The sequence below is a fragment of the Ranitomeya variabilis genome, chromosome 1 (assembly GCF_051348905.1).
Source record: "Ranitomeya variabilis isolate aRanVar5 chromosome 1, aRanVar5.hap1, whole genome shotgun sequence".
Taxonomy (NCBI): Eukaryota; Metazoa; Chordata; class Amphibia; order Anura; family Dendrobatidae; genus Ranitomeya; species Ranitomeya variabilis.
The window spans coordinates 67,346,932-67,361,277 of record NC_135232.1 but is presented as its reverse complement, the minus strand read 5'-3'; the positions used below and the strand labels follow the sequence as shown (position 1 = coordinate 67,361,277).

The window sequence follows — 14,346 nt, the reverse complement described above, 5'->3', positions numbered from 1 at the left end:
AAAATGCAAAATTTATTAAATGACAAAAAAAAATCATATAAACATATAAAGATACATGTATGTCAACTGTACGCAGCATACATATTAACAGGACTGTGCAAAATGGAGGACATATCAGTACACAGGTGGACACAGTATGGCAGGGAAAAACATCCCTAAAAATGTGCACTATAATTAATAACAAAATGCCAGGCTTAAGAGGGCAGCATAAACTGCTCAAGGAGCGTTACCCAAAATATCAAGCTGTTCCCCCCAGAAAGATAGCCCTGCGGCAAGTATAGATCACACAAACAGTGCACACTTACCCATATGTATAAGGGGTACCCCGCCACACGCCACCTGAAGACCCTGGACGCGCGTTTCGCGTTGAGCTTTTTCAACAGGGAACTTGCATTGCCTATTTCATCAAAATCAAACACGTCTCTGCAATTTTGCACAGACCACCTGGTCGACAAAAAAAAATCAAAGATATGGGAACCACATAGACTGTCATAGGCATGAGTGCTATCCGTATCAAAACAGATAGCACTCATACGTGAAAAGCTGAGGAGTGAACGAGGCCTTAGGCCAGGTGTATATGTTGAGTATTTGGAGAGTTTTTTTTCATCTGTATTTATAAGCCAAAACCAGGAGTGGAACAATCAGAGGAAAAGTATAATAGAAACACGTCACCACTTCTGTATTTATCACCCACTCCTGGTTTTGGCTTACAAATACCATACCTCCCAACCGTCCCGGAGCCAGTAGGACAGTCCTGATTTTGAGACTCTGTCCAGCTGTCACGGCCAGGATCTTACTTTTCCTGCACTGCGATCCATTATTCACAGACTGGTTGCTAAGAGATATTTGGAAACTTCCTCTGCAGCTTTTGTACAACATCCGGATGGCTGCTCTGTGCGCACAGGACCTGTGATGAGGTCACAGGAGGGGAGGAGTCAGGGATCACATGATCAGGGGTTTCCGTGTATGCAGGACTCTGCTGTGCTGGTTGTCATGGTGCTGGATGATGGTAAGTTTGTGGGGTCAGGAGGGGTTTACAGTGTGGATGTACCAGAGCCGTGTGTGTACGAGGTGTACGGATCAGAGCCGTGTGTGTATGAGGTGTACGGAGCGGAGCTGCTTGTGTACGAGGTGTACGGAGCGGAGCCGCATGTGTAGGAGGTGTATGGAGCGGAGCCGAGTGTGTACGGAGCGGAGCCATGTGTGTGTATGTATGGAGCGGAGTCGTGTGTGCATAACTCCCAACTGCCCCGGATCTAGAGGGACAGTCCCGATTTTGAGACGCTGTCCCGGCCGGGATCCTCCTTTTCCCGCATGGCCTCAGACCAAATGTTCAGCCGCTTTAAACTGCTAGCGCGATCTCTAGCTGTGTCGGATTGGAGCAGATATTGATCCTTGCTGTGACACTGACTTGGACAGGAAACACAGAGAGGTCTTTGTCAGTACCAGAGCTGCAGCGACATGAGCAGTCATCAGCGTGGCACGACTGGATGACATAATTCAGCGCCGCGGGAGAGGAAGCTGTTGGCTGCTGCGAGGGAGCGCAGTGAGAGGTGTGTGTGTGGTGATGGAGAAGGGGTTGGGGAGAAGGCAGTGATGGGGGTGGGGTAACTGTGTGACCATTATACTGTACCCAGCATCATATGGGGCCATTATACTGTACCCAGCATTATGTGGGGCCATTATACTGTACCCAGCATCACCTGGGACCATTATACTGTACCCAGCATCATGTGGGGCTATTATACTGTAAGGGGCATCATGTTGGCCCTTTATACTGTATGCAGCATCATGTGGGGGCCATTATAGTGTACGCAGCATCATGTGGGGCCATTATACAGTATTGCGCATCATGTGTGGCCATTATACAGTATGGAGCACTGTGTGGCCATTATACAGCGTTGAGCATCATGTGGGGCCATTATACAGTATTGAGCATCATGTGTGGCCATTATACAGTATGGAGCACTGTGTGGCCATTATACAGCATTGAGCATCATGTGGGGCCATTATACTGTACGCAGCATCCTGTGGGGCCATTATACAGTATGGAGCATGATGTGTGGCCATTATACAGTATGGAGCAATGTGTGGCCATTATACAGTATTGAGCATCATGTGGGGCCATTATACAGTATTGAGCATCATGTGGGGCCATTATACAGTATGGAGCATTGTGGCCATTCTACAGTATTGAGCATCATGTGGAGCCATTATACAGTATGGAGCATCATGTGTGGCCTTTATACAGTATGGAGCATCATGTGTGGCCTTTATACATTACTAGATGGTGGCCCGATTCTAACGCATCGGGTATTCTAGAATAGGTATGTCCACGTAGTATATTGCCCAGCCACGTAGTATATTGCCCAGCCACGTAGTATATTGCCCAGCGATGTACTATATTGCCCAGTTACATTGTATATTGCCCAGTTACATTGTATATTGCCCATTGACGTAGTATATTGCCAGTTACATTGTATATTGCCCAGTGACGTAGTATACAGCACAGAGCCACATAGTATATTGCCCAGTGACGTAGTATATTGCCCAGTGACGTAGTATATTGCCCAGTGACGTAGTATATTGCCCAGCGACGTAGTATATTGCCCAGCGACGTAGTATATTGCCCAGCGACGTAGTATCTTGCCCAGTGACGTAGTATATTGCCCAGTGACGTAGTATACAGCACAGAGCCACGTAGTATATTGCCCAGTGACGTAGTATACATGTCATGGTTCTCAATGGCAAGAGAACGTAATTAAGCATACAAAAGGACTAGCTCTTGGAAGATGGGAACTCGAGCTGACCATGAGCTAAACCTACCGCACAACTAACAGTGGCCGGGTAGCGTGCCTACGTTTTATCCCTAGACGCCCAGCGCCAGCCGGAGAACTGACTGACCCTAGCAGAGGACAATACAGACCTGGCTTACCTCTAGAGAAATTTTCCCCAAAAGGCAGACAGTAGCCCCCACATATATTGGCGGTGATTTTAGAGGAAAATGACATACGAAGTATGAAGATAGGTTTAGCAAATTGAGGTCCGCTTACTAGATAGTAGGAAGACAGAAAAGGGAACTTCACGGTCAGCTGAAAACCCTTTCAAAATACCATCCTGAAATTACTTTAAGACTCTAACATCAACTCATGACACCAGAGTGGCAATTTCAGCTCACAAGAGCTTCCAGCCTCAGAAATATTCAATCACAGAGAACTGGAACAAAAATGCAAAACAAACTTAGGACAACAAGTCCAACTTAGCTGATAGTAGTCTAGGAGCAGGAACATGCAACAGAAAGGCTTCTGGTAACATTGTTGGCCGGCATAGAAATGACTGAGGAGCAAGGCTAAATAGAAAACTCCCACATACTGATGGAAAACAGGTGAACAGAGGAGATGAAGCACAGAAGTGCAGTACCACCAGAAACCACCGGGGGAGCCCAGAAACCAAATTCACAACAATACAGCACAGAGCCACGTAGTATATTGGCCAGCTATGTAGTATTTTGCCCAGCCACGTATGACACAGGTTAAAAAAATAAAAAATAAACATATACTCACCTTCCGCAGGCGCGTTGTAGCTCTGTGGCCTGTGTGGGGTGCAGGCGGCAGCTTCCGGTCCCAGGGTGTCGCTCAGGACCTGTCATGACGTCGCGGTCACATGACCGTGTAGCTGTCACATGAACGTGACGTCACGGCAGGTCCTTTCCGCGCAGGCGCGCAGGACTTGTGATGACGTCGCGGTCACGTGACCGTGACATCATGGCAGGTCCTTCTGCCAGACCATCCGTGCCACCGGAACGTGCCGGTTGCATCGCGAGGAGCGGGAAAGGCGGCGTAGGTGAGTATATAATCATTTTTTATTTTTTTTTTAGTTTTAACATTAGAAGTTTTTACTATACTGCATAGGCTGCGTCAATAGTAAAAACTTGGGTCACACAGGGTTAATAGCAGCGGTAACGGAGTGCGTTACACGCGTCATAACGCGGTCTGTTACCGCTGCCATTAACCCTGTGTGAGCGCCGACTGGAGGGGTGTATGCAGGCGCCGGGCAGTGAGTGCGGGGAGTAAGGAGCGGCCATTTTGTTCTGGACTGTGTGCGTCGCTGATTGGTCGTGGCAGCCATGACAGGCAGCTGGCGAAACCAATCAGCGAACGAATAACCGTGACAGACAGACAGAAGGACAGACGGAAGTGACCCTTAGACAATTATATAGTAGATGGAGCACTATGGGGCCATTATAAAGTATTGAGCATCATGTGGGGCCATTATACGGTATGGAGCACTGTGGCCATTATACAGTATGGAGCATCATGTGTGTTCATTATGCAGTATGGATAACTGTGTGGCCATTATACAGTATTGAGCATCATGTGGGGCCATTATACAGTATGAAGCACTGTGTGCCCATTATACAGTATTGAGCATCATGTGGGGCCATTATACAGTATGGAGCATTGTGTGGCCATTATACAGTATGGAGCATTGTGTGGCCATTATACAATATGGAGCATCATGTGGGGCCATTATACAGTATATGGAGCATCATGTGTGGCCATTATACAGTATGAAGCACTGTGTGGCCATTATACAGTATTGAGCATCATGTGGGGCCATTATACAGTATGGAGCACTGTGTCGCCGTTATACAGTATGGCGCATCCTGTGGCCATTATACAATATGGAGCATCATGTGTGGCCATTATACAGTATGCATCATGTGGGGCATTATACAGTATGGAGCATCATGTGTGGCCATATTTTTTGTTTATAATTATTGTTTATGAAACAGTGTGATCAGCAGTGCTAAATGGGTGTGGTTGGGGCGTGGATATGGGTGTGACTAGTTGTGAAATGGGTGAGGTTAGAGGCGTGGCCTAAAATTTGTTGGTGCTTTGTCCCTCTTTGCCTTTTTCAAAAGTTGGGAGATATGCAAATACTGAGGTAGAAAGCTCCCCGAATACTGAACTTGTGAATGTGACCTTAGTCTATGACACCTCGTTCTGGTTCTCATAGATTTATATTGAGATGTGACCTCCGGCTCGCCCAGCAAACACTGGAGAGATCCGGCAGGTCACAGTGTGCAGAAGATCACGATAACGGAAGAAGACGGCGACTTGGTAAGGATATGACATGGCGCAGGCATGGCACATAAATGATATAACTTCAGCCGTGGATAAAAACAAAAAACACCAGAGTGGTGCTTAAATAGTGGTCTGGTGATCGTCAGGAAACATCTGGAAGAAACTATAGATGAAAATCATATCAACTCTTCACATGGACGCCTGCCACCTTACATGGGAGGAGACGATGGGTGAGGTGTTCCTGTCAGGAGCAGATATAACCGTACTATGGCACAGAGCTGAGGATATTCAATATATTCCCTGATCTCCTTCTCTGCAGCCGCAGCCTGGAGAAGCTGAAGTAGCATGTAGAGCGGCCATAGCTCCCCTCTGTGAGGAACCAGGGACTGGGCTGTAGACAGATACAAGGGTTGTGCAGAGCGGCCATAGCTCCCCTCTGTGAGGAACCAGGGACTGGGCTGTAGATAGATACAAGGGTTGTGCAGAGCAGCCATAGCTCCCCTCTGAGGAACCAGGGACTGGGCTGTAGATAGATACAAGGGTTGTGCAGAGCGGCCATAGCTCCCCTCTGTGAGGAACCAGGGACTGGGCTGTAGACAGATACAAGGGTTGTGCAGAGCGGCCATAGCTCCCCTCTGTGAGGAACCAGGGACTGGGCTGTAGATAGATACAAGGGTTGTGCAGAGCGGCCATAGCTCCCCTCTGAGGAACCAGGGACTGGGCTGTAGATAGATACAAGGGTTGTGCAGAGCGGCCATAGCTTCCCTCTGTGAGGAACCAGGGACTGGGCTGTAGATAGATACAAGGGTTGTGCAGAGCGGCCATAGCTCCCCTCTGTGAGGAACCAGGGACTGGGCTGTAGACAGATACAAGGGTTGTGCAGAGCGGCCATAGCTCCCCTCTGTGAGGAACCAGGTACTGGGCTGTAGATAGATACAAGGGTTGTGCAGAGCGGCCATAGCTCCCCTCTGTGAGGAACCACGGACTGGACTGTAGACAGATACAAGGGTTGTGCAGAGCGGCCATAGCTCCCCTCTGTGAGGAACCACGGACTGGACTGTAGACAGATACAAGGGTTGTGCAGAGCGGCCATAGCTCTCCTCTGTGAGGAACCAGGGACTAGGCTGTAGACAGATACAAGGGTTGTGCAGAGCGGCCATAGCTCTCCTCTGTGAGGAACCAGGGACTGGGCTGTAGATAGATACAACGGTTGTGCAGAGCGGCCATAGCTCCCCTCTGTGAGGAACCAGGGACTGGGCTGTAGATAGATACAACGGTTGTGCAGAGCGGCCATAGCTCCCCTCTGTGAGGAACCACGGACTGGGCTGTAGATAGATACAAGGGTTGTGCAGAACGGCCATAGCTCCCCTCTGTGAGGAACCAGGGACTGGGCTGTAGACAGATACAAGGGTTGTGCAGAGCGGCCATATCTCCCCTCTGTGAGGAACCAGGGACTGGGCTGTAGACAGATACAAGGGTTGTGCAGAGCGGCCATAGCTCCCCTCTGTGAGGAACCAGGGACTGGGCTGTATCTATATACAAGGGTTGTGCAGAGCGGCCATAGCTCCCCTCTGTGAGGAACCAGGGACTGGGCTGTAGATAGATACAAAGAAACAAGGGTTGTGCAGAGCGGCCATAGCTCTCCTCTGTGAGGAACCAGGGACTGGGCTGTAGATAGATACAAAGAAACAAGGGTTGTGCAGAGCGGCCATAGCTTCCCTCTGTGAGGAACCAGGGACTGGGCTGTAGATAGATACAAGGGTTGTGCAGAGCGGCCATAGCTCCCCTCTGTGAGGAACCAGGGACTGGGCTGTAGACAGATACAAGGGTTGTGCAGAGCGACGATAGCTCCGCTCTGTGAGGAACCAGGGACTGGGCTGTAGATAGATACAAGGGTTGTGCAGAGCGGCCATAGCTCCCCTCTGTGAGGAACCAGGGACTGGACTGTAGATAGATACAAGGGTTGTGCAGAGCGGCCATAGCTCCCCTCTGTGAGGAACCAGGGACTGGGCTGTAGACAGATACAAGGGTTGTGCAGAGCGGCCATAGCTCCCCTCTGTGAGGAACCAGGGACTGGACAGTAGATAGATACAAGGGTTGTGCAGAGCGGCCATAGCTCGCCTCTGTGAGGAACCAGGGACTGGGCTGTAGACAGATACAAGTGTTGTGCAGAGCGGTGATAGCTTCCCTCTGTGAGGAACCAGGGACTGGGCTGTAGATAGATACAAGGGTTGTGCAGAGCGGCCATAGCTTCCCTCTATGAGGAACCAGGGACTGGGCTGTAGACAGATACAAGGGTTGTGCAGAGCGGCCATAGCTCCCCTCTGTGAGGAACCAGAGACTGGACTGTAGATAGATACAAGGGTTGTGCAGAGCGGCCATAGCTCCCCTCTGTGAGGAACCAGGGACTGGACTGTAGATAGATACAAGGGTTGTGCAGAGCGGCCATAGCTCCCCTCTGTGAGGAACCAGGGACTGGGCTGTAGACAGATACAAGGGTTGTGCAGAGCGGCCATAGCTCCCCTCTGTGAGGAACCAGGGACTGGACTGTAGATAGATACAATGGTTGTGCAGAGCGACCATAGCTACCCTCTGTGAGGAACCAGGGACTGGACTGTAGATAGATACAAGGGTTGTGCAGAGCGGCCATAGCTCCTCTCTGTGAGGAACCAGGGACTGGGCTGTAGACAGATACAAGGGTTGTGCAGAGCGGCCATAGCTCCCCTCTGTGAGGAACCAGGGACTGGGCTGTAGACAGATACAAGGGTTGTGCAGAGCGGCCATAGCTCCCCTCTGTGAGGAACCAGGGACTGGGCTGTAGATAGATACAAGGGCTGTGCAGAGCGGCCATAGCTCTCCTCTGTGAGGAACCAGGGACTGGGCTGTAGACAGATACAAGGGTTGTGCAGAGCGGCCATAGCTCCGCTCTGTGAGGAACCAGGGACTGGGCTGTAGATAGATACAAGGGCTGTGCAGAGCGGCCATAGCTCTCCTCTGTGAGGAACCAGAGACTGGACTGTAGATAGATACAAGGGTTGTGCAGAGCGGCCATAACTTCCCTCTGTGAGGAACCAGGGACTGGACTGTAGATAGATACAAGGGCTGTGCAGAGCGGCCATAGCTCCCCTCTGTGAGGAACCAGGGACTGGGCTGTAGACAGATACAAGGGTTGTGCAGAGCGGCCATAGCTCCCCTCTGTGAGGAACCAGGGACTGGGCTGTAGATAGATGCAAGGGTTGTGCAGAGCTGCCATAGCTCCCCTCTGTGAGGAACCAGGGACTGGGCTGTAGATAGATACAAGGGTTGTGCAGAGCGGCCATATCTCCCCTCTGTGAGGAACCTGGGACTGGGCTGTAGACAGATACAAGGGTTGTGCAGAGCGGCCATAGCTCCCCTCTGTGAGGAACCTGGGACTGGGCTGTAGACAGATACAAGGGTTGTGCAGAGCGGCCATAGCTCCCCTCTGTGAGGAACCTGGGACTGGGCTGTAGACAGATACAAGGGTTGTGCAGAGCGGCCATAGCTCCCCTCTGTGAGGAACCAGGGACTGGGCTGTAGATAGATACAAGGGTTGTGCAGAGCGGCCATAGCTCCCCTCTGTGAGGAACCAGGGACAGGGCTGTAGATAGATACAAGGGTTGTGCAGAGCGGCCATAGCTCCCCTCTGTGAGGAACCAGGGACTGGGCTGTAGATAGATACAAGGGTTGTGCAGAGCGGCCATAGCTCCCCTCTGTGAGGAACCAGGGACTGGGCTGTAGACAGATACAAGGGTTGTGCAGAGCGACGATAGCTCCGCTCTGTGAGGAACCAGGGACTGGGCTGTAGATAGATACAAGGGTTGTGCAGAGCGGCCATAGCTCCCCTCTGTGAGGAACCAGGGACTGGACTGTAGATAGATACAAGGGTTGTGCAGAGCGGCCATAGCTCCCCTCTGTGAGGAACCAGGGACTGGGCTGTAGACAGATACAAGGGTTGTGCAGAGCGGCCATAGCTCCCCTCTGTGAGGAACCAGGGACGACAGTAGATAGATACAAGGGTTGTGCAGAGCGGCCATAGCTCGCCTCTGTGAGGAACCAGGGACTGGGCTGTAGACAGATACAAGTGTTGTGCAGAGCGGTGATAGCTTCCCTCTGTGAGGAACCAGGGACTGGGCTGTAGATAGATACAAGGGTTGTGCAGAGCGGCCATAGCTTCCCTCTATGAGGAACCAGGGACTGGGCTGTAGACAGATACAAGGGTTGTGCAGAGCGGCCATAGCTCCCCTCTGTGAGGAACCAGAGACTGGACTGTAGATAGATACAAGGGTTGTGCAGAGCGGCCATAGCTCCCCTCTGTGAGGAACCAGGGACTGGACTGTAGATAGATACAAGGGTTGTGCAGAGCGGCCATAGCTCCCCTCTGTGAGGAACCAGGGACTGGGCTGTAGACAGATACAAGGGTTGTGCAGAGCGGCCATAGCTCCCCTCTGTGAGGAACCAGGGACTGGACTGTAGATAGATACAATGGTTGTGCAGAGCGACCATAGCTACCCTCTGTGAGGAACCAGGGACTGGACTGTAGATAGATACAAGGGTTGTGCAGAGCGGCCATAGCTCCTCTCTGTGAGGAACCAGGGACTGGGCTGTAGACAGATACAAGGGTTGTGCAGAGCGGCCATAGCTCCCCTCTGTGAGGAACCAGGGACTGGGCTGTAGACAGATACAAGGGTTGTGCAGAGCGGCCATAGCTCCCCTCTGTGAGGAACCAGGGACTGGGCTGTAGATAGATACAAGGGCTGTGCAGAGCGGCCATAGCTCTCCTCTGTGAGGAACCAGGGACTGGGCTGTAGACAGATACAAGGGTTGTGCAGAGCGGCCATAGCTCCGCTCTGTGAGGAACCAGGGACTGGGCTGTAGATAGATACAAGGGCTGTGCAGAGCGGCCATAGCTCTCCTCTGTGAGGAACCAGAGACTGGACTGTAGATAGATACAAGGGTTGTGCAGAGCGGCCATAACTTCCCTCTGTGAGGAACCAGGGACTGGACTGTAGATAGATACAAGGGCTGTGCAGAGCGGCCATAGCTCCCCTCTGTGAGGAACCAGGGACTGGGCTGTAGACAGATACAAGGGTTGTGCAGAGCGGCCATAGCTCCCCTCTGTGAGGAACCAGGGACTGGGCTGTAGACAGATACAAGGGTTGTGCAGAGCGGCCATAGCTTCCCTCTGTGAGGAACCAGGGACTGGGCTGTAGACAGATACAAGGGTTGTGCAGAGCGGCCATAGCTCCCCTCTGTGAGGAACCAGGGACTGGGCTGTAGACAGATACAAGGGTTGTGCAGAGCGGCCATAGCTTCCCTCTGTGAGGAACCAGGGACTGGGCTGTAGACAGATACAAGGGTTGTGCAGAGCGGCCATAGCTCCCCTCTGTGAGGAACCAGGGACTGGGCTGTAGACAGATACAAGGGTTGTGCAGAGCGGCCATAGCTCCCCTCTGTGAGGAACCAGGGACTGGGCTGTAGATAGATGCAAGGGTTGTGCAGAGCTGCCATAGCTCCCCTCTGTGAGGAACCAGGGACTGGGCTGTAGATAGATACAAGGGTTGTGCAGAGCGGCCATATCTCCCCTCTGTGAGGAACCTGGGACTGGGCTGTAGACAGATACAAGGGTTGTGCAGAGCGGCCATAGCTCCCCTCTGTGAGGAACCTGGGACTGGGCTGTAGACAGATACAAGGGTTGTGCAGAGCGGCCATAGCTCCCCTCTGTGAGGAACCTGGGACTGGGCTGTAGACAGATACAAGGGTTGTGCAGAGCGGCCATAGCTCCCCTCTGTGAGGAACCAGGGACTGGGCTGTAGATAGATACAAGGGTTGTGCAGAGCGGCCATAGCTCCCCTCTGTGAGGAACCAGGGACAGGGCTGTAGATAGATACAAGGGTTGTGCAGAGCGGCCATAGCTCCCCTCTGTGAGGAACCAGGGACTGGGCTGTAGATAGATACAAGGGTTGTGCAGAGCGGCCATAGCTCCCCTCTGTGATAGATACAAGGGACAGGGCTGTAGATAGATACAAGGGTTGTGCAGAGCGGCCATAGCTCCCCTCTGTGAGGAACCAGGGACTGGGCTGTAGACGGATACAAGGGTTGTGCAGAGCGGCCATAGCTCCCCTCTGTGATAGATACAAGGGTTGTGCATACAGTACAGATAATCAGAGCTGAGGAAGCGCTGCACTTACTAAACAACCGCACCAGCGTCTTACCTGAGAGCCACCACCTCACGGGATAGTAAAGAATTATATCTTCATAGAAGAACCATTAGGCTTGATGTGCCTGTGTATTCCCAGAAGTGGTGACATGTTTCTATCATACTTTTCCTCTGATTGTTCCACTCCTGATTTTGGCTTACAAATTCTGGGGTAAAATACTTTACATGTGAACGTGGCCCAAGGCCTCCTTCACATGTGCGTGTTTCCAGTATGTGTGGTAGCCATTTTTTTCACATGTATCCATTATAACCTATGCTGCTATGCACGTATTTACAGTGACTGTGTCTCCGTGCCACACACACGGCAACGTGTCCATTTTTTTCCGACAGCACAGGCGACAAAAGGCCAATACAAGTCTATGGGTCCGTGAGAAACACGTGCAGCACACGGACAACATCAATGTACAGTCCGTGTTTATTATAGGAGAAGCTTTGTAATTTCTGTCTTTATCCATACTGGAAAGACACGGATGGTAAAAACGGACACACTGATGGAAAACACTGTTGCGGGTTTTTGACATACCTGTTTAAACACGGACATGTGAAGGAGGCCCAGGGACAGGATGAGACAAGCGTATTTTCGGGCCATGTGCGGTCCAACAAAACATCGGATCGCACTCAGACCAATGTTACACTATGCGGCCGTGCACATATCCGATTTTTTTTCCTCAAACAGAGACTGTCTGAGGAAGAAAATCGCTGCATGCCTGAGTGATATTCGGATCGCACTCGGCCATGCAAAAAAATCAGTCTGGGGAAATCATCGGACTGCACTCGGATGACATCTAAGTACAGTCCGATTTCCACTTACTGACAGAATGGAGATTTTTTTTCTTCATCTTCTCCTTATCCGAGAGAAGCGGATCACACTCTGATCAGATTGTCATTTCCGTAATTGACCCGATTCTCTTGGATGAGAGACTCTACACTCATCTGCACCTAATTATAATAGTAAAATATCATGTCAAGCTATTATTCTAAGAAACCTTATAATTCATCCAGGCCCCTAACAAATTATCCTGCCTGAACCTCAGATACATTTCTAAAATCCATTATTTTCTTAAACCTTGCATTAAAGGGAATCTATCAGCAGGTTTTGCTATGCAATCTGAAAGCAGAATGCTGTATGGATAGAGACCCTAATTCCATCATGTGTGTCTCTTTAAAAAAATAAAAAATCTATTTTTATCACTTGCAGAATATTTTTTGCACTATCGTCTGTGCTAGGGCTTGGAGAATGGGTCTTCTAAGGCAATCAATAAAGAAAAAAGTTTTAGAGCACCATGGCTCATGAATATTTGTGTTCTGTAATCTCCTTCGTTGTGATTCACATACGATAATCACTGAGTACAACACAAGACTTTTCTCTATAAACATCATGGGGGTCAGAGATAGCGAACTGATGAAGCACAGATATTCTGCCGAGACTTCCTGACTAGTGTTGTGTCTTATCTTCCTACAGAACAAGAGCAAAGATGCCGTTGCTTCGTCCATGTTGCGGTCTTATCGTGATTGAGTCCAAACAACCCGGTGAGACTTTTTTTTTGTTTTTGACTGCAAAAAATTGCGTGGTGTACTTATCCATTGGAATTATTATCGTGTATTCGCAACTGGATAAAAAATAACCTTTATTAGGTACTTTTAAAAGCCAAAGATGGCACACTTATACAAACCAAAATATACAAACAAAACAGGAACCCAATGTGATTCGTGCCCATTACCTTCACAGATTGGGGAAACAATACAAGACAAATAACAAATAAACCAAACAACACTGCCAGTATTGAAGTTGCTTCCAATCCACAATTGTTTCCATAAGCTCACTGAACATGAGCCAATAAATTGTATGTACAGCTCAAAAAGCAAGGGTATATAGACACAAATTACATCCCTATGATTAGGCCACTCTCCGTATTTGTGTCTGCCCGACCACACAAGATATGCAGTTTCTGCCCTTGATCATGTACTATTAAATGGCTTCTAAACAACAAAATGCATATGCTTTGTGTACTATACAATTTCCAAGACACCGCATATTACCATTACATTTAGATGTTCATAAAGAAAAAATGCCATATCCGGGATTGGAGCCCTGTCAGTGCAGTAGCAGCACATATACTCAACGTGATCGTCATGGATTCATCAGGGGAGATCTCATGCATCTCAGCGTTCCTATAACACTCCACCTGCATTAACCCTTGAAGGTGCCACAAACGAACCCATTTGGGAACACTCATGTAATATGAAATGAGAAATATATGTATCCCATAGGTTTATGGATGGGTAATTTGGTATATATGGCATCCTGACACATTGAGTATATGTGCTGCTACTCTGCACTGACAGGGCTCCAATCCCGGATATGGCATTTTTTCTTTATGAACATCTAAATGTAATGGTAATATGCGGTGTCTTGGAAATTGTATAGTACACAAAGCATATGCATTTTGTTGTTTAGAAGCCATTTAATAGTACATGATCAAGGGCAGAAACTGCATATCTTGTGTGGTCGGGCAGACACAAATACGGAGAGTGACCTAATCATAGCTGGATGTAATTTGTGTCCATATACCCTTGCTCTTTGAGCTGTACATACAATTTATTGGCTCATGTTCAGTGAGCTTATGGAAACAATTGTGGATTGGAAGCAACTTCAATACTGGCAGTGTTGTTTGGTTTATTTGTTATTTGTCTTGTATTGTTTCCCCATTCTGTGAAGGTAATAGGGCACGAATCACATTGGGTTCCTGTTTTGTTTATATATTTTGGTTTGTATAAGGGTACCGTCACACAGTGCCATTTTCATCGCTACGACGGCACGATTCGTGACGTTGCAGCGTCGTATAATTATCGCTCCAGCGTCGTAGACTGCGGTCACACGTTGCAATACACGGCGCTGGAGCGATAATTTCATGACGTATTTGCGATGTAGAAGCCGTTGGTTACTGTGCGCACATCGTATACAACCTGTGTCACACGATGCAATCATGCCGCCACAGCGGGACACTAGACGACGAAAGA

The 14,346-nt window shown here is 49.5% G+C and overlaps 1 protein-coding gene across 2 annotated transcripts in view; it reads left to right on the top strand.

The window, feature by feature from the left end:
- Positions 1 to 14,346, top strand: part of LOC143805462 (von Willebrand factor A domain-containing protein 5A-like) — a 150,404-nt gene that overhangs the window by 15,894 nt on the left and 120,164 nt on the right. For both annotated transcript variants that reach the window (XM_077284881.1, XM_077284871.1), the window contains exon 2: positions 12,788 to 12,855. In XM_077284881.1, coding sequence (XP_077140996.1) covers positions 12,801 to 12,855 — 55 coding nt within the window. In that variant the 5' untranslated portion in view covers positions 12,788 to 12,800. The remainder of the gene's footprint in view (positions 1 to 12,787; positions 12,856 to 14,346) is intronic.